Source organism: Anabrus simplex, chromosome 1 (genome assembly GCF_040414725.1).
Source record: "Anabrus simplex isolate iqAnaSimp1 chromosome 1, ASM4041472v1, whole genome shotgun sequence".
NCBI classification, from domain to species: Eukaryota; Metazoa; Arthropoda; class Insecta; order Orthoptera; family Tettigoniidae; genus Anabrus; species Anabrus simplex.
In genome coordinates this window covers 843,860,434-843,880,175 of record NC_090265.1, presented here as the reverse complement: position 1 = coordinate 843,880,175, position 19,742 = coordinate 843,860,434, and the positions used below count along the sequence as shown (strand labels likewise).

Sequence of the window (19,742 nt, the reverse complement as noted above, 5' to 3'; positions counted from 1 at the left end):
ATTAAAATCATCAAAGGCATTTATGTTGACAATTGGGCTTCGGTGAGAATTGATGGTAGAATGAGTTCTTGTTCAGGGTACTTACAGGGGTTAGACAAGGCTGTAATCTTTCACCTTTGCTGTTCGTAGTTTTCATGGATTATCTGCTGAAAGGTATAAAGTGGCAGGGAGGGATTCGGTTAGGTGGAAATGTAGTAAGCAGTCTGGCCTATGCTGATGACTTGGTCTTAATGGCAGATTGTGCCGAAAGCCTGCAGTGTAATATCTTGGAACTTGAAAATAGGTTCAATGAGTATGGTACGAAAATTAGCGTTTTGAAGACTAAATTGATATCAGTAGGTAAGAAATTCAACAGAATTGAAAGTCAGATTGGTGATACAAAGCTAGAACAGGTAGATAATTTCAAGTATTTAGGTTGTGTGTTCTCACAGGATGGTAATATAGTAAGTGAGATTGAATCAAGGTGCAGTAAGGCTAATACAGTGAGCTCGCTGTTCTGACCAACAGTATTCTGTAAGAAGGAAGTCAGCTTCCAGACGAAACTATCTTTACATCGGTTTGTTTTCAGACCAACTTTGCTGTATGGGAGCAAAAGCTGGGTGGGCTCAGGATATCTTATTCATAAGTTAGAAGTAACAAAAATGAACGTAGCAGGAATGATTGCTGGTACAAACAGGTGGGAACAATAACAGTAGGTTACTTGGAATGGGGGAGATAAGGGCTAAGTTAGGAATGAACTCTATGGATGAAGCTGTACGCATAAACCGGTTTTGGTGGTGGGGTCATGTGAGGCGAATGGAGGAGTATACGTTACCTAGGAGAATAATGGACTCTGTTATGGAGGGTAAGAGAAGTTGAGGGGTACCAAGACGACGATGGTTAGACTCAGTTTCTAACGATTTAAAGATAACTAAATGAACTAAATGAGAACTAAATGAGGCCACAACACTTGTTGCAAATAGAGGATTGTGGCGATGTTTAATAAATTCACAGAGGCTTGCAGACTAAACGCTGATGGGCATAATGGTCTATAATGATAATATATGTATGTTTGTTAAATATTCAAACTTTTAATATACAATAAATATCTCTGGACTGTGTTTCCGATTTGTGAGAGTAAATACAAATTTCTCTGATGCAAACCGATAACAAATCTGTGGAAGTTTACAATATTTTCTTCATAATTGGGTGAGAGGCATTGTGCAATGCTAGTTCCTACAAAAACTGAAGTTATTTTGTTCAAAATTACGCATGAGCCAGTCATGACTAGCCTTACAACCCTATGTAATTCTCTTGCTTTTGCTATAGATTTCAACCGACACATTTCACTTGAGACTGCATATCCAAATTGTCTCTTTCCAGTCACGTATTCGCATATCGTATTTTCAATTCCTAGAAACATCGCTTTTCGTCCATGAAAAAAACAGTGGTTACTGTTTGTTCAAGACAAACCATATTTTTCATCCAATCATGTACGGAACTCTCTTCCACATCGTACTTTCTTCCCACAGCACGATTACCAACTTGCTCTTCGGTGGAGCTTTTCTTTAGCTGTGTGACCTATAACTACAACTCACACCAGTGATCCCTAACATGTGATAATACTATGGATGCAACACATTTCTTTCTTGTGGTAGGAACAGATTTGCCAACAGAATGGGGGCAGAAATACCAGTTTTCAGATTTGTGTATATCAGGAGCACTGTACTGACCTTGGTGCAAATAATACCTGCACCCCAACTTTCTCCTGCCAAATTTTGAAAAAAAATTTGCAGGGATTATTCGTATATATACGGTAGTGTTATCATGTATTTCTTACTCTCAAATGTAAGTATTGTGAGTTTTGCCAGCACCAAAAACAATTTTTATAGTTTAGGCGTATACATCCCGAGTGTTGTGTATGTTCTTAGTTATAATTTAACATGCTCTGTGTATATGGGGAGCCTATATTCTCAAGAATGACACTGCATGATTTTATTGTTTTCAAGAGGTATATAAGAAATTATACATTTTTCCAAGTCAGTATTTTTCAGTTTCTTTATTTTTTCTTTCACAGTTATGAAGCTTTCAGAAGGTAAGTACAAGGAGTCGTAGGCCAGTGCTGCCCGGTAATGTTACATTACATTTTTTAAAGCTTATTGTTCGCCAAAAATACACAGAAGAATTTTTTAAAGTTTTCCTGGAATTGAAATGTCAAAATGTGGCAATCCTGATCTTCAGTCATATTTTTCTGATGGAGAAGAGTACAGAGACTGATTGGTTTGGGGTAAGTCGCCATGATAATTTATTGCCAAGGATTATAAATGAATATTGTTAACTAAAAAGAGTAGGAACTAGACATTTCAGTGGCGTATCAGGTATCTAGTGGCACAGTGTGTATAATATCTGGAGAAGTGAATCTGTTGCTAAAATCTGTAGATTAAAAATGTTATATAGGTGCCCCTTGCTTTACACAATTGATTGGTGCGATGGAATATTCACACAAAAACATTGAATTTAACATGGGTGAATTAGGATTAGGGGCTTATTCTGAAGGATAAAAGAAAATGAATTCTTTACACCTGTTAGCAAAAGGAATTTCCAGTTTCTCCATAACTGTTGTCCTTATCTTAGTTATTGACATTCTCGTTGCTCTTTCTCGATTCTGAAGTTCCTGTAGCTTTGACTATGTCAGTTATGCACTCAATACATTTAGATATCATTCTAACTTCCAGTTTGCATCCACTATTGAAGCTTTTCTCTGCTTTTAAGTCTTGGAAGTATTTAGATTACAATTCCCTCTTTTTCTCATAATTTTTGCATTGCAGAAAATTCAAACTGGTTGTTAAGTCTTGAAAAGAAACAAGTGTAAAATAAAGTCATATAAAAAGAGAGGGAGGACTGTGAAAAGGAACATATATATAATAGGGTGAACACAGTAAGGGTAGAGAGAGAGAGCAAGAAAAAGGAAACACAAATGGACAAGGACATCTCTACATCTTCAAATAGTTTCAGAGGGGCCATCTTAACAGATCTTCAGCCTTGATGGGAGAAGTGTAGAATAAGAACAAAGGCAGATAAACAGTGGAAAAGGGAAGAGAGATGAGATCAAGATTCGTATGGTACAAGACTAGAAACGCAGGACAGACACTAAAGGGAAAAAGGATCCTAATGGGAGAATGGTCCCCTCAATGAGTATACAAAATAACAACAATAAAATGACACTAAAAATGTAATTCCATGAAGAATAGCACCAAAAATTTTTTATTAAAAATGCTTGACAATATATATTTGGCAGTTTATGGGGACTGTTTGTGCAGGCTAGGGGCTTCCTGGCCGAGGTGGTAAAGGCATGTTCGGTTCGCCCGGAAGGACATGGGTTCGAATCCCCGTCAGGAAGTCGTAAAGTCCACTTCCGGAGGTGCACATGGCTCTGAGGTTCACTCACCCTACACCAGAACGAGTAACAGGTTAATTCCTGGGGGCAAAGGGGGCCGGGCATAGATCTAACCACTCTACCCCATCAAGTGCTGAGGTTACGGATAGTGGAAGCCTTTACCTTTCACCCCTCCAAGGGCCTTCATGGCCTGTATGGGGATGACTTTGCTTTGCTTTGCTTTGCTTTGTGCAGGCTGAACAAGACTAGAGATTTATAGTTGGATGCTTTAAGTACTTAATTGCCATAGGAATAGCATACAGTATTTCCTCCAATCTCCAGTGATGCTCGTACAGGGACACACTGCAACAATGTGGTCCGCTGTTTGATTTGCAGCTTCACAGTCACACTCCTGAGAGTCTGAAATTCCCCACCTATTTAGTTCACTTTTACCTCTCCTAGCACCACATTTAATATGATTTAGTTGATATCAGACATTCCTTGGAAGATGCATTCCAAGTAGGGCCTGCTTAAAGGTAAGAGATTACAATTTTCTTTACATAATTCCATATTTGAAGTTAATTACAAGTAGGAGGACACTTTAGATGTTACTAACACTAGAACTTATTTATCAATTAATATAACATAATCTAAATAATAATTTAGAAGAAAACGTAAAGGTATCTTAAAGTCCGTTCACAGAATCTGTGACGTATCGACGCGACTGATATTGCTCCGGAGAGGGCTTGGCTTGATAGCGCATGCTCCCTTTACTTTCTCCCAGCTAGTCTCAAGTGGGAAGCAAGCTCTGACGATCCCACATACTGTTTCTTGCATAATGCAGATCTGTACAACACATACCTATATTCTGGTGTGATGCACCTGACTTCTCTTAGGTTACTGTTTATTTTAAAATATTAGTATGCCGCCTTTTATTTTCAGTATGAAACATGTTTCATTTTCACAGTTTGACATGTTCTCTGCTTCAAAAACGAAATGTGTAGCATCAGTGTAAGTCCGTTCCCTCTCCCACTGTCCTTTCGTGGGGACTACTCATTGGTCAGCCATCTGTGACACTTGCCTGTACAGAAGGCTTGTTTCTCACTCCCATTAAATAGATTTTGTGTACGGACTTTAGAGATACATTTTCACAATGAAAATAAATTAAGATAAAAGCTTAACATGTAATATAAAAAACTAGGAGTTTGTAATTTTTTGAAGATTTCAAAAATTTTAATTTTTTACCCTCGCCAAATTCACTTTCATGGCTTAATATGTATAAAATAGTGGTATTTTGACATTATTTCTGAGCCTTGCACTTCTTAGCTGTATTTCATTTAGTTTATAATCATTGTATAATTGAGAGGTGGTTGAAGCAAATGACTTGCTGCGCTTTTCTGTTTGATCCTGAGGAACTGTTAAGTGTTGACTGTAAACCTATTGTCCTAAACATGCACTTGACTCATGTGAACAAAGTTCTAAGATTATAGGTTTCCTTAAACCAGGGAAGCCTGCTAATCATCCTGAAAGTTATTGGCCAGTTGCGCTATTGAGTGTTTGTTATAAGTTACTGGTATGACTCCTTTATAATAAGATCAGTCCTCACATTTTTAACAGTCTTCTAGTTGAAGAGGTGGGTTTTGGACCACATCAAAGTTGTGAGAACCCTAGCATTGACACCATACATTCAGGCAGTATACGAGAAACGATTGAAGAGTGAAGCTGTGTTCGAAGACCTTACGGCAGTATCTGATGCATTTTGGAGAAGTGGAGTTGTATATAAGTTCTTTAAACTGACAGGATGCAAGTTAATGACACAGTTGTTATATAATATGTTGTCTAATAAGGAGCTTCAGATAGAAATAGACAATAAGTATAGCAAACTGAAAGTTTTCCATAATGGCCTCCCTCAAGGATCTGTGCTTTCACCATTGTTGTTTAATTTGTACATCAAGAACATACCATCTACCTCCTTCCATCAGTTTACATATGCTAATGATCTAGCACTTGCTTTTCAACACACCTCAGTGGATAAGATAGAGAGAAATATAAATGCTGACGTGGCCATTTTGAGTTGTATTTCAGGAAATGATATCTTGACTCCAAGCACCAGCAAAACAGTGACCTGTTGGTGTCCTCTAAACAACAGGCCGTCAAAAACTACCCTAAACGTGTCACTCATTGCAGATCCTGTACTTGATAACTCTCATCTCAAGTACCTTAGAGTTACTCTCGATCAAATTTTGTCTTTCTGTAAAAATCTGACAGTGCTATTAAATTGAGAACAAGGAACAACATTCTTCACAAATTTTGCTGGCTGTACATGGGGAGTCTCTGCTTCCATGCTTTGTACTTAAGTTATTGGGCTAGTTTATTCAGCAGTGGAATACTGTTCTACAGAACAAATGGAACAGCTCACATATTCAGAAGATTGATGTTGTCCTGAATCATACCATGCAGATTATCTCTGGCACAGTTAAATCTACCCCTTTTTTCTAGCTGCCTGTACTCAGTCACATTGAACCTCTAAGGAGAATGAACAACTTGGTCCATTGGTCCAAGAGTACCCAAAAATTATAATGAACCACACTCTTCCTCTACACAACTGGTGGATTTCAATGTCTAAAGTCTAGGTCCCCACTGTTTCAAACAGTTTGAGAGCTCTTTCCAAGCATCTTCAGTGCTGCAAATGAATGGGGCAGCGATTGGTGCAGCATAGTTTCTTATGAATGGCAGCCGTTATTTAGTGTTCACCATTCCCCTCCTGGTTTTGATCTGCCATGGAAAACTTGGATTGTTATCAAAAGGTTTTAAACCAGCCATGGAAGATGTGTTTCATCCCTTCACAAGTGGGGCTTGCAGTCTTCCCCTAGCTGTGATTGTGGTGAGGTGGAGCAGACAATCCATACATTGTCACCGAGTGTGAAAAAAGAGCATTCTCCAAACTTGGGGAAGAATTTATGACAGCTTCAGTGCAGGCCACACAGTGGCTGGACAATTATGGTGGACATTATTTTGTGAAATACTCTTTTGAATTGTTGATTGTCTCAGTGTTTCGTCATTGTTTTTGTATATATCTAGATGTTACAGCCTTGGTTTTATAAAACTGAAGTTGAATTTCTTCTCGTACCATACCTCAGGGGTCCCCAAACTTTTTTGACTATTCACTTTACTGAACGCCCATGTTATTGCGGCAAACTTATTTTAGAAATAATAATACATAACTTTAATTCGATGATCTTAATTATTTGATTTTTACTTTAAGTCTTCAATATTACTTCAATTATCTCAGTTTCTTAATATTAATTTAGTTTGTTGTTTATTTAAATTCATTTTTAATTCTATTAATTTATTTTATTTTAGATATATGTGCAATGTGGTTATGTGTAAGAGAGGACTCAAGGCCGTAACTTCACCACTGAACATGGCACTAATAAATAAATAAATAAATAAATAAATAAATAAATAAATAAATAAATAAATAAAATTAATTAATCTGTCAGGTGGCAGAGAAATTGGAACTCGTTTTAGGTGACCTATGGCTTAGTTATAAAATAAATAAGTAAATGCCTTTGCAGTATTGGATATCCATAGTTATAGGCAGAATATTGATAACATAGATTGGGCACTTTCTTCTGGTCAGGAAAAACTGAAATAAAGCACTTCAGTAAAATAAGTGCTCTGTTATCCTCTGCTACGTATAAACTGAAACTGGCCCATGTGTTATGATGATTCTAAACACGCGATTTACTGCTGAGTGGGAAGAGTATTTGTTTCGTTACAACCCCTGAGGATCACGAGTGGCTTGTTCGGCACAGCTTCTTTCTTCCCAATACCTCTTCATTCTCTCACTCCTCCTCTTTCTCTCTGCTTCCCTGATCTGAATCTGGATCCTGGTGTCCGTCCATCTGTGACCTTCCACGAGCTTTCTGTATTTGGACCTATCCTGTACCGTCATCAGTGGATATTTTTCCATTATGTCAATAGTCTCCCAATCTTCTCTGACTTTCTTCATCCACTTATTTCCAGTTAAGCAGGTTGCATTCCATATCTTCTTCGTCAGCCTACTGTCATTCATCCTCTTGAGACGTCCAACAAATCCTAACCTTCTCTTTCTTATCACACTCGAGATTGGTTCTGTACTCTCATATAGTTCCTGCCTTGATCTCTGTACCCAGATTTCACCTTGCTTTTTGGTGCCTCATATATGTCTCAAGAGGTTCTTCTCTCCATATGTAGTCATGGCTGCATATCGTAGTTTCAGCAGCAGTTGAGCTCTGTCTGTGGTACTTTTGTTGCTTTGTACTTTACCCGTGATGTTCTCACCTAGGTACCGGAAGCTGTCGACTCTCCCTACCACTTGGCCTTTTATATTCCAATCGGTCTTCGTATTCAGTATCTTCGTCTTGTTGTAGGCTATTTTTAGACCAACCTTTGCTGCAGTCTCGGCTAGATTTGCTAGTGCCAACTTTGCGTCTTCTTCCTTCTCATGTAACAATACCATATCATCTGCGAAGGCAAGGCAATCCACTATGACATTGTGTTTGATCTTATATCCAATCTGTACACCTTCAATTCCCATGGTTTTATTCAACTGTCTCCACTGCTTCACCACTTCATCCAAAATTAGGTTAAATAATATTGGCGACAGGCCATCCCCTTGTTAGACTCCTGTCTTAATTTCGAAGCTGTCTGACAACATACTCCGGTATATATCTGATTCTAGCAGTTGTAGCCTCCAATGTTTCCCCCACCAAAGCATGTGTCGTAGAATCCAATCCTCTGTTGCATAGGATGTTCGGTAGTGTGTTCCTGTCTGGTGAGTCATAGGCTTTTGTGAAGTCTACAAATGTCATTATTGTGTCATTTCCTTTCCTGTGTTTGTGTTCTATGATTCTCTTGAGTCCAAAGATCTGTTCTACGCAGTTTCTCCCATTCCGGAAGCCACCCTGGTATTCTCCTATGGTCGATTCAAGCTGTGCTTCCACTCTATTCAGTGATAACCTTGAGAGTATCTTGTACCCAATGTTTAGCAGTGAGATACCTCTGTAGTTATCCAGTATTCTTTTGTCTCCTTTCTTATGTGGGAAGAGTAAAGTAAGCATTGTTTCAGGTTTTCACCCAAATTTTTGCCAGGCAGAAAAATTCAACTCACTATTGTTATAGGTGTTCATTGGACACTGGGACAGTCTGTCTAAAACTATAAAATTCCCCATTACAGCTTCATGCTAAATATAAAATATGTTTAATAGAGACTTTCTGGTTGGCATAACATTTATTTTTAAATACTTCAGTTTCATGGCATGAAACTCATGAGGCTGCATGACACATCAGTTGAGATCTATTTTTTCCCTTTTAGTACTGTTCATTTTTCAAATCACACACATATACATTATACTGATACCTTCAACTTCATAAACCTCTCAAGCTGATAATATAATTGGCTATGCCGTAACCCTGTAGTAGTAATTAGTTCTGTTTGTTCAGTCGTGCCAACAAACAACAAAATTGTAAATATTTTTAATGATTAGGAAATGAATTAATCCAACTGAATAACACATCCATGTTACAGTCCAAACACTAATAGATACTCTTTGTTCTCTTCTTATTTTTTGTGCAAACTACACATCATCTGTGGAATTTTCTCTTCTCAGTCAGAGGAATTTTCTTTTTTAATGAAGTGCCTCTCCACAAGTCCGTTGGAAGGTCTGCCAGTTGATAGAGCAGATGCATGTCATGAATCAGCAGGTGTCCATTACCACTGAAGTTGTTCATCACTAACACCCTCATCATCTTTTTTGTTCACATGAAAACTGCTTTCAAGCTGTGGATAATCATCCTCACTAACATGGTCACCATTACGTGACTCATTCCCATCACTACTTTCAGATAATGTGTTCACAAAACTTGTCTTGGACAAGTGTAACTCACAACGTGACTGTCATGCTGATCACTGTCAGCTGACCGTAGAGTGGCAAAGTGCACTTGATTAAATAACTTCTGTCGTGTGCTTACCCAGTGATACAATACCATTTAAAGAAGTTTTCCTCCAAGGACACACACTCTATGCTTCGAACCGTACTAATAGTTTTCATGGACAGTCAACAGATGGCAAGAGAGTGAACATTTCCTCCGCAGCTAGTGGAGTCTGTGCGCATGTACATCAAACCGCCCTTGAGATATTATTGCCGAACCCGTATACATAACCAGCCTGAGAGTTTATTATTTTAACCATTATGATTTTATTTTGGTCCGTATTGACTTATATCCAATACATCACTGAAAAACGCTTGTGAAAAGATCTTTGTCTGCCTTGTCAATACTATAAAATCTTCATAAAACCCGTACGTTTTGAGAATTTTTCTTATTTTCTTCATCAGCGACCAAACATTCCACCAAATAATTTGCGGACTTACCTAACCTTCTCACAATATACTCTAAATAAGTTAAATTTCAAATGCAAGGAATGACATCTACATAAAATAATTAAAATTACATTACTCCAAATAATTCATAATTAAAATACAAGACTTGTCATCTAAATATATTTAAAATTACATAAAAACCAAAACATTTTACATAAAATAACATCTCTTCTTAAAATTCTAATAATGTTGCTAAAAACAAAGTGTGTGTCTACAATGATTATTTTTTAAATGTATTTCAGTTCCTGTTTGAAACTTCCACCAAATGGCTAATCTCTTTATGGTTGAATGTATTTTAGCAGCCACATCCTATAACGAAAGGTAAATCGCACACAAAAAAAGGCCCAACAGCCCCGAAAGGCCCTGGCCTACTAAGCGACCGCTCCTCAGCCTGAAGGTCTGCAGATTGCGAGGTGTCGTGTGGTCGGTACGACGAATCCCCTCGGCCATTATTCTTGGATTTCTAGACCAGGGCCGCCATCTCGATGTCAGATGGCTCGTCAGTTGTAATCACGTGGGCTGAGTGGACCTCGAACCAGCTCTCAGATCCAGGTAAAAATCCCTGACCTGGCTGGGAATCCAACCCGGGGCCTGCGGGTAAGAGGCAGGCACGCTACCCTAACACTGTGGGGCCTGCAAAGGTAAATCACAGCCGACCAGAAAGAGATTAGCCATTCGAAGGAAGTTTCAAACAGAAGGAGCTGAAATGAACATTTTAAATTGTAAATGCACACTATGTTTGTAGTAACATTATTAGGATTTTAAGAAGAAAGAGATGCTTATTTTATGTAGTTTTAAAAATAATATTTATATGACAAGTCTTGTATTTTACTTGTAACTTATTTAGGATAACGTAATTTTAACTTCTTGTAGTTTAATTATAACTTATTTAGAGTATATTACGCCTTTGCTGGCAAGACCTAGTGTTTACAGGGCACTATGTCTTCTGATGTAGGCTAGAAGAAATTTGTTACTTTCATTGACTTGTCTCAGTCTCATCCTTGGCTTTGACAACATGAAAGTGACTGAGGTATGAGTGGTGCTTGTAATGCCATTTCTTATGCAGCCAGTCCTTGTTGAAAATGTTGCTCAAAGGGTTGGTTGGTGTGGGTATTTCAGTGGTCTTGGTAGACAGATCTAATAGCAACTTTTGGCTCAGTGAGGAAAGCAAGGGGAAAATACCTCACTCCTCATTTCCCTAGTACACCTCTTCAGTGATGCCTGGGCCAACTAAAGGCTGATGGTGGAGCTGTTGAGATCCAAACCAGCCTCTGGGTTGGGCACTCAACATACAACATAGAGTATATTGTGAGAAGGTTAGGTATTAAGTCCGCAAATTATTTACTGGAATGTTTGGTCACTGATGAAGAGAATAAGAGATTCTCAAAACATGTACAGCATTTTATTACGATAGATTAAATAACTTTTAATAGTCTTGATCCGGCCTAAGAGGTTAAGAGAGAGCCTAATTCATGAAGACCAAACCTAACCCCATGGCACTACAGCCCCGAAGGACCATGACCTACCAAGCGACCGCTGCTCAGCCTGAAGGCCTGCAGCTTACGAGGTGTCGTGTGGTCAACACGACGAATCCTCTCGGCCGTTATTCTTGGCTTTCTGGACCGGCTATTCATGAAGAGTAAGAAAATAAAAAAGCCTTTTGGTCTGTACGAATGAATCAGCAAGAAATGTTTCCCTTCATATTTCTGATCTTTTCCTGGGACTTGCACTGGTTCTTTTGACTTTATAACAGTAATACCTATGTTTATTTCAGAGCTAACGACCAGCGAGATGCTTGTGAACATGAGCTCCTCGACACTGGAGGAGTATTATCCTGCCATCGCCATAGCCACCCTCATGAGGATCATACGAGATCCTTCTCTCTCCCAGCATCACACTATGGTGGTTCAGGTATACTATCTATCTATTATTATTATTATTATTATTATTATTATTATTATTATTATTATTATTATTATTATTATTATTATTATTACCTTTACCTTTATTGGCCACATTGGACCACTTGAGTCTTCCATTAAGGTTGCGCTGTTTGATTCTTCTTATCTGCCCAGTACTTCTTCATTCATTCTGATCGCAGTGTTCTTAATTTGTCTGAAATCTCTACAGGCCTTTTGGGCATCTTTTCAGGTGAAAATTTGTGATTCTTAACACATTAATCACGGGCTACGTTAATTAACGTAGTTTCATATTGGTGCGCGGGCGACCGGCTACGTAAATTATCGTTTTCTCACATTGCTTCATTCTTGTGTGTTTTTATTCTCTCTGCCGTTTATTAATCGAAATATTTCGTGTTGTTTACAAACTAAAGTCTTTGATGATTGGAATTTAGATACATTCTTTCCTTGACAATCCTTTCAGCACAGGAAGTGTGGTTTCATAACACTCAGTACCGCGTGACCGAGAGTATTGCCAGGTGTCAGCATGGCGCGCCGTAGCAAAGACAGCTTGAACACTGATGAAATATTTGGAGAATTGCATGCTGATAGTTTATCTGATGTCCCTAGTGATTGCAAAATTGTATTAGTGATAGTGAAGATGTGTGTCCGTCAACATCAAAATATACACGCTGAAGTGAAAGTGCAATATTCGGTTCAGACGAGTCTGTTGACGGCGGCAATAATGCGAGTGAAGATGCCAGTGATAGTAGTGACAGTGAGTTGATGGATGGACAAATAAGGATGAAAACAGAGTCCTAGAACCATTTACAGATTTTGCAGGTATTTATATTTCATCCTACTTTTCATGCTACAGTAGGTGTGCTTCTGTTGCCGGTCCGCAGGAAAGTATGGAGTAGCGCATGCCCGGACAACGTGTTAAGAAGGGTGGTCATTTTATTATTGTTCTCTGCATCTGTAATTTCGAGTCCAACTGTTTTGAGATCCTCTTGAATTTCTTTGATCCAATGGCCTTTCGCAGATTTCTCATCACTAGTTGTCGTAAAATCCTGTTTTCTGGTAATCGTAAGATGTGAAAGAAATAAGAGATTCTTTTCTTCTTCATCGTTCTGGTAACTGGGTCAATCTCTCGATAGACAGTTTCATTGGGGAAGATTCTCCAGACTCCTTCAACCTACTACTTTTTATTTATGCAAGTTGTAATAAATCTTTCAGTTTTGAGGAGCTGATAAGTTCTTCTTTTATTTTTAATTTGGAACAAGGTTTTGCAATCATAAGTTACAGTTTTTTAGTGTTGGAACAAGATTTTGCAAGCATAAGTTACAGTTTTGTAGTGTAGTGTTGGATCTTAGTGTCTATTGACAAGCATTAATTTTTTTATTTTTTTTGTATAAGTTGACCAGATTAGAAATAGTGCTTTTTTCATTTTGTTTATTCTATTTATCCATGTTGCTTTCTTGCTTAAGTTGTGCATAATGATTTCTCCAAAGTATTTAAATTGTAGGACTGTGTTAAATTTTTGATCATTTATGATAACTTCGTTTATGGCATGATCTCAGTTTTCTCAAAGGATATTTGTAATCCTGTTTATAATGCAATTTTCTGGAGACTATCTATATAAATCATTTTTTCTGTTCACTTCAAATGTTAGCAACTTACTTGTTGAGTTTTTTGTTTTTTTTGATTAGGTACACAAAATTTGAAAGTGGGCTCAGTTCACTTTTCTTCTGTTTCTGTAAACATCACAGGAAAACAGCTCATCAGAATTTCTTAAAACTCAGTATTTAATTTCAGGGATATCCAAAGAGTGCACTAAGCTGTATATTACTTGATTAGAGTACAGTTGTGTTTAAGGAGACCAAAGCAAGAAATGTTAAATTTCTCCATTAATATCATCTGTATCAAAAAAATTGATTACAATAAAAGTTTCTTTGTTTTATTTTGTTTTTGTTTCATTCTAATCTAAATAAGCACATGTCGAACTTCCTGACCTTGTGAGGGAAGTGAATTGCAGAACAGAATTGCGATGGTGTTGTGAACTTTTTCTGCTGTAGCAGACCACTTGAACATATCACAAAAATTTAAGCTAAGAAAATACTATCTATGCATTTAAAGCACAAGGCCATTTCTTTGGCCAGTCTGCGTATGATTTCTGCTGAACAAGTTTGTCGACTAACCAGTTGAAGATGGTTCCAGTGAACCAAAACATATTGTGGTAAAATGTAAAATAAATGTCTTTCCATTATTTTATAGCAGAAAAGTCGTTTAAACGTGTATTAAATAGGTAAAACGTAATTATTCTCTCTTAGAGGTATATGTAAGTCAATATAGAATGTCTAATTCAAAGACCAGAGATTGACTTGTATTTCTTTCATTGTACTTCTTCACAGTCTTCACTTCTCCAAGAAATACCATGTAAACTGCTTCCTGAGTCATGCTGTATTCAGTTTGAATATTCTGTTTTTTGTGTTGCATTCCTTCTTGAATTGCTATGTAATCTCAACATTTAGGTTGCTTATTAATTTATAGTAAACATTGTGCTATGAATCAAAACAATCGGTAATAGCGTTGTAAGTCCTTTATGAGGTGTTGGGTTGCATGTATGCATAGTGTAGCACTTGTTGAGCATCTGCATAATAATAATAATAATAATAATAATAATAATAATAAGGAAGTTAGAAATATCGGAAATTAAAATCAAATTTACGCCATTTTCGCGTTGCGAAAACTTTAACTTACAGGTCTAACAAACGACAACTATGGAAAGACGTGGAACGTGGAAGGAACTCTACTAGGCCATGAGATGGTATCTCATTTCTGGGGAAAATGAAACATGCGGCAACCACCCTTAAGCTCAGATGTATTAAAAACCTGAAGTACTACATCAAATAGAAAATAAGGCCAGCAAATAATGTAAAAAAATAAAACTTAACACTGAACAGAAATACATACTAACAGACAATAGAATACTACAGCTCTTCAGATAGTGGGTTATAAAAACTTCTCAGGATTACTGGAGGCGAACTCAAAGAAAGTAAAATTTACATAGGTTACAAATTTAGAACAAAATAAGAGTTGCCTCCGAAAACACAAATGCCGTTATGACTGTCCATCGAGACACAGTCATTCGAAAACTTAAATTGGTGAATGTGGGAATCTAGAGGAAACTCCAACACGCAAAATGAAATCTTACATTATCACAAAAAGTTACGTTAAATGAGAAAAGGCCGAAACACAAGAATGAATTAAATAAAATGAAACACAATAGCGCTTACCTTAGAAGCTAAGCTGATCAGGATTCAAAGACCATGGACAGTTTCTTCCCTCTCACGAGGAGCCCAAAACCGGAAATCGTGCAATCACATGGTACCCAATGAAAGCACTGAATTTCCCCAGATCTCCATATTCACCAATTATAAAGGTCGTTATTCTGACCAGTTAAAATACACTTCCATATATGGACATGTTCTAGAGGGTTCGATTACGAAACATAGCAATTTCGTTATCGAAACCTCCACGTGTCAGTACAAGCTGACACAAAAGTTGGTTATCAATTTTGGATGCAAGTTACAACAGACCGATGATACAACCACAACTGCAGGAAATTTTAAATACCCAGATCTCTTTGAACATTCTTCTTCTTCTTCTTCTTCTTCTTCTTCTTCTTCTTCTTCTTCTTCTTCTTCTTCTTCTTCTTCTTCTTCTTCTTCGTACCAATCAGTTACAATAATTTAGAAAAATAACTTTCAATATATTCTTCAGTAATGTCTTTGTCGAGAGTCTTAAAAACCTTATTCTAATTAACATTTTCTAATTCACATAATTTCTCAAAACTTTTTTTTTCATAAGCTCTTCAGTCTTTAAATGTTCCTTATGTTTTCACAAATAGCTGTTTTACATAAAATTTTAAAATGATGACAAGGCCAAAATTAAATAACATTGCATGACAAGGATTTCTGTGGCTTTCACTGATTTCTGCACATGGCTGTTCAAACGTTGGTCACATCTTCATAGATTGAAACTTCTTCATCATTAACATCCCACCACAGGCAACACATAGAATCTGTTTGTTGCATTGCACTTCTGGGAACTACTGTGTAATTTTGATGGTTTGTGTTACGGTAATAGTTAACTTCACATTATGTACTGAAACAATCGCTAAGAAGCACTAAAGGAGTTACTCTTTTGAGAGGTTATTTTTGCCATGGAACGGCCATGTTGTAACCATTGTAGGTGTCAGTAATTTTTTATTTCATGCTCTTTTCCATTCTTTATTCAGTACTGATAAGCATTATCATGAAATTTGTTTGCAAATAATAGTCTGAAAGAATTACAAATGAATGGGATAGTTATGTCGACTTTATTGGTGGTTACTCTTATTATAGACTTCCTGTATACACTGTGGAATATGCCATTTTACTATCTTTAGACGGTAATTATGGTGGTCAGGTTGAGTTACATTAGTTAATTATTTCCTAATCTTTTATTTAGATTAGGTATACAGAAAAATTGTAAAAGAAGTTTTACTGCAGTACTTGGAATATTATTTGCAATTTACTTGTCTCTGGCAGTGTTGAATGAGGTCATTACAACATTATAGAATTTTGTCCCATATCCAGTTTTTCCACTAAGTTTCTTCTAATATACAAAAAATTCAGAACCTGATATATATTAATGTCTGATACAAAAATGTTTTAATTTAGAGTTGGAAATTATAGCAGAAGCATGGACAGCCTTTGGCACTATGCTGATACCATATGCTTTTTCTCACAGCTGCAGGGTCTGTCTTTAGATCGACAAATGCCATTTTAAGTGATCTAATGAACCGTTCAGTGTCAGCCAAGCAATCTTTATGTCTGCAGCTAGGGTGTCTTGGCCTTCCACATGGGTGCATCCCATTGAAAGTGAAGCTGTAGGCATCATGACCAATTGTACCAATCACTGGTCTCATTGTTTGGCCATTCCATCTCGGGGACCTTTTCCATATTCTCTCATGAGTGGGAACAACTCCCATCCATTGCCAGATCGTGTTGTTGGTTTGTAGAGGGCACTTGGCACTTTTGGGGACCGGTCTGTTTTTGGCCTCGCACAACACCACAGGACAGACAATAGTGCAGTACACCTTTTACTTGAAGTGGACCGACATATACTTATCGCACAGTACTCCTCTGACTCCCCTCCATTTAAGCCATGTTGCGTTGATTCTTGCCTGCCCTTCCTGTTCAATACCAACATCACTGTATAGGCAGGATCCTAAATATTGGAAGCAGTTAGTTTTCACTAGGTCTTGACTATTGATTGTGATGATGAATGTGCTCAGGTGCGTTTTCTGATACTCGGTCTTCAAAGTTTGAAGAGCAGTGGTGACACCACTGATCCCTGATAAACTCCAACTCTCACAGGAGAGCTCCCTGAGAGTTTAGCAGTGCACTGCACTCTCCTATAAGTACTCGTTAAGCATATGGAGCCAGTTAATAAGGAACTCTGGCATGCCACGGTCGCACATGATGTACCAGATGGGCTAATGTGGAAATCAATTGAGCACTTTCTCTAGGTCAGGGAATGCCAGGTGTAATGGCTTATTGATAAGCATGCGGGCCTTGATGATTGCATCAGAAGTACCGACTCCCTTTACAAAACCATATTGGTTGATGTCTATTTTGACAACATGTCTGAGGTGGATCGATCAAAAGTTTGAAAAGTCGCCTTCGTTCTTAAATGTGGGCACTGTTATGCTTGTTGCCCAGCCAGCAGGAGCATGACTGCCATCTACCTAGAATATCACTGAAGAGGCTAGCCAACCATTCAGAGGTATCTTTAAGGAGTTATTTTATGTTCCAAATATCTGTTAATAGATCATTTGAATCTGGTACTTTCAAGTTTTCCATACACCTTATAGCATAGGCAACTTCATCCATTGTACAAAGACAGTTAAATTAAAAATAAAACAGACATATCAAACATCTTATAAAATTCTTGCTGTTTGCATGTAAAAAGAGGATAAAAAGCTGATAATGTTGGTGTCCTCAAAAAAAGCAGTGGAATCAATAGTGAAGAAGTTGAGACTAAAATGGTCCTTTGTTATGGCAAATTTAACCAACATTATATAATACTGCATGCTGGATCTTCAGTGTAGAACAATATTATGACGATTGTGGTTTGAAAAATCTAAACAGTTTTATAATAGCAATTAATTATTATCTTCCTTCCTTGAAGCGTATACACTCAAGTGTTGCTGACATTGCATTGCTTCAGAAAATCTGCCAGTTGACAGCTGCACCTAATCAAGGTACTGATGTTCAGTGAAGCAACACAAAATTTGTCTTGTTTGAGCTTGATTCTTTAGCCAAGTCCTTCCTTGAACCAGTACCCCTTGCCCACTTGTCACGGCGGTCAGGCAGCGCTGACATGCGTTGCTTCCAGGTTACACCATAGCATTTCTACCTCTTGACAAATCTATCAATTTGATTGTGATATTGGTTACAAATTAGGTTACTCTTGACATAAAGAACAGATCCCTTTTGTAGCCACTTGTGTGGAGAACAGATGCTGTATTTAATGGGATTTCAGTAGTATTTCCTCTGTTGATGTCCCATAATCCTCCTAACAAGAGCTCATTATCATCTTCATCCTGCATCCAGATGCGCAGTCGCCCATAGGCATCAAATAGAAAGACCTATGCCAAGCGAGTCAAATATGTCCTCAGACACTCATGGCAATAAAAGACAAACATTAAGATAATAATTTCGTGTGGCTATTTCTAGCCGAGTGCAGCCCTTGTAAGGCAGACCCTCCGATGAGGGTGGGCGGCATCTGCCATGTGTAGGTAACTGCGTGTTATTGTGGTGGAGGATAGTGTTATGTGTGGTGTGTGAGTTGCAGGGATGTTGGGGACAGCACAAACACCCAGCCCCCGGGCCATTGGAATTAACCAATGATGGTTAAAATCCCCGACCCGGCCGGGAATCGAACCCGGGACCCTCTGAACCGAAGGCCAGTACGCTGACCATTCAGCCAATGAGTCGGACAACATTAAGATGATATAGATATTGATTCCCATAGGGAAATATTTGTCCTGAATGAGTAAATTCATAATTCTAATATAAATGTCCATTATTGAAAGTTATAAATTTGCCAGCTAGCTCATTGCTGGTTGCCAGCGTTTTGCCCCAGTGTGCAAATTTGGGCTCATCAGTTGGTAACTGTTGTAACCAAAGGTTGAAATTTACAAAACACAACTTTTATTGCTTCACTTTATGATATTTACACAAATAACTGAAATTTATTTTGAAGCAAAAAGGAATATTGAATCTTGAGAAAAGTTTGTCTTTATACAATATGTACAGGTTTACAGTCTTTATATACACTCCTATCTTGAAAAGATAGTCTTTGTGAATTGACACGTAGATAGTCGAAAACTATCTGGCACACTAACATAAATGTCTTTGAGAGTCCTTGTTTGTTGAAGTGCCTGAATTCCTAAAAAGCAAGTTCAATTGATTGAAGAAATTCCACCTAGCGAAACTAAGGGAGCTTGCGTAACTTAGGGAATGAAAATGGCTTGTAAAAGAATTACGGAACATAGGCAGCGGAAACAGGTAAGGGAGCGGTGACCAGAGGTGAAACCTCGTACTGCCAGAAATTCAGTCCACCTGGTCGAAGCACATTTTCAAGAGGAGTAGCCTCCGTGCTCGACGTAGGGTGTATTCTGGAGCTGGACACCGGGGCAAGTGGGCAATTGAGCAGGCAGGGAGCTCCTATTTATAGTACACTCGATGGTCAGGCACGCGCACTGAGGGCTGCGCGTCGAAGCTAGCAGAATGATACACAGGCGCGCGTGCAGCTGGCTGGCGGAGCGAGAAGGGAGTGCCGGACATACAACACCCTCCCCTCCTAAATACGCCGGTACGGCGTGAAACGGCGGCGGCGCTGGCGGCGACTGCGATGCTGGGGCGGAGCTGCTGACGTCTCTGTTGTATTGTCCGGAGCTGGAACTGGGCGGAGTGGCGCTGTCTCGTCCTGAAAGGAACCCATTGTTATTAA

At 38.2% G+C, this 19,742-nt stretch overlaps 1 protein-coding gene across 2 annotated transcripts in view; it reads left to right on the top strand.

Moving 5' to 3' along the window:
- mTor (serine/threonine-protein kinase Tor) overlaps window positions 1-19,742 on the top strand; it is a 415,570-nt gene that overhangs the window by 182,932 nt on the left and 212,896 nt on the right. For both annotated transcript variants that reach the window (XM_067136412.2, XM_067136411.2), the window contains exons 15-16: window positions 2,057-2,074; window positions 11,555-11,691. In XM_067136412.2, the coding sequence (XP_066992513.2) occupies window positions 2,057-2,074; window positions 11,555-11,691 (155 nt within the window). The remainder of the gene's footprint in view (window positions 1-2,056; window positions 2,075-11,554; window positions 11,692-19,742) is intronic.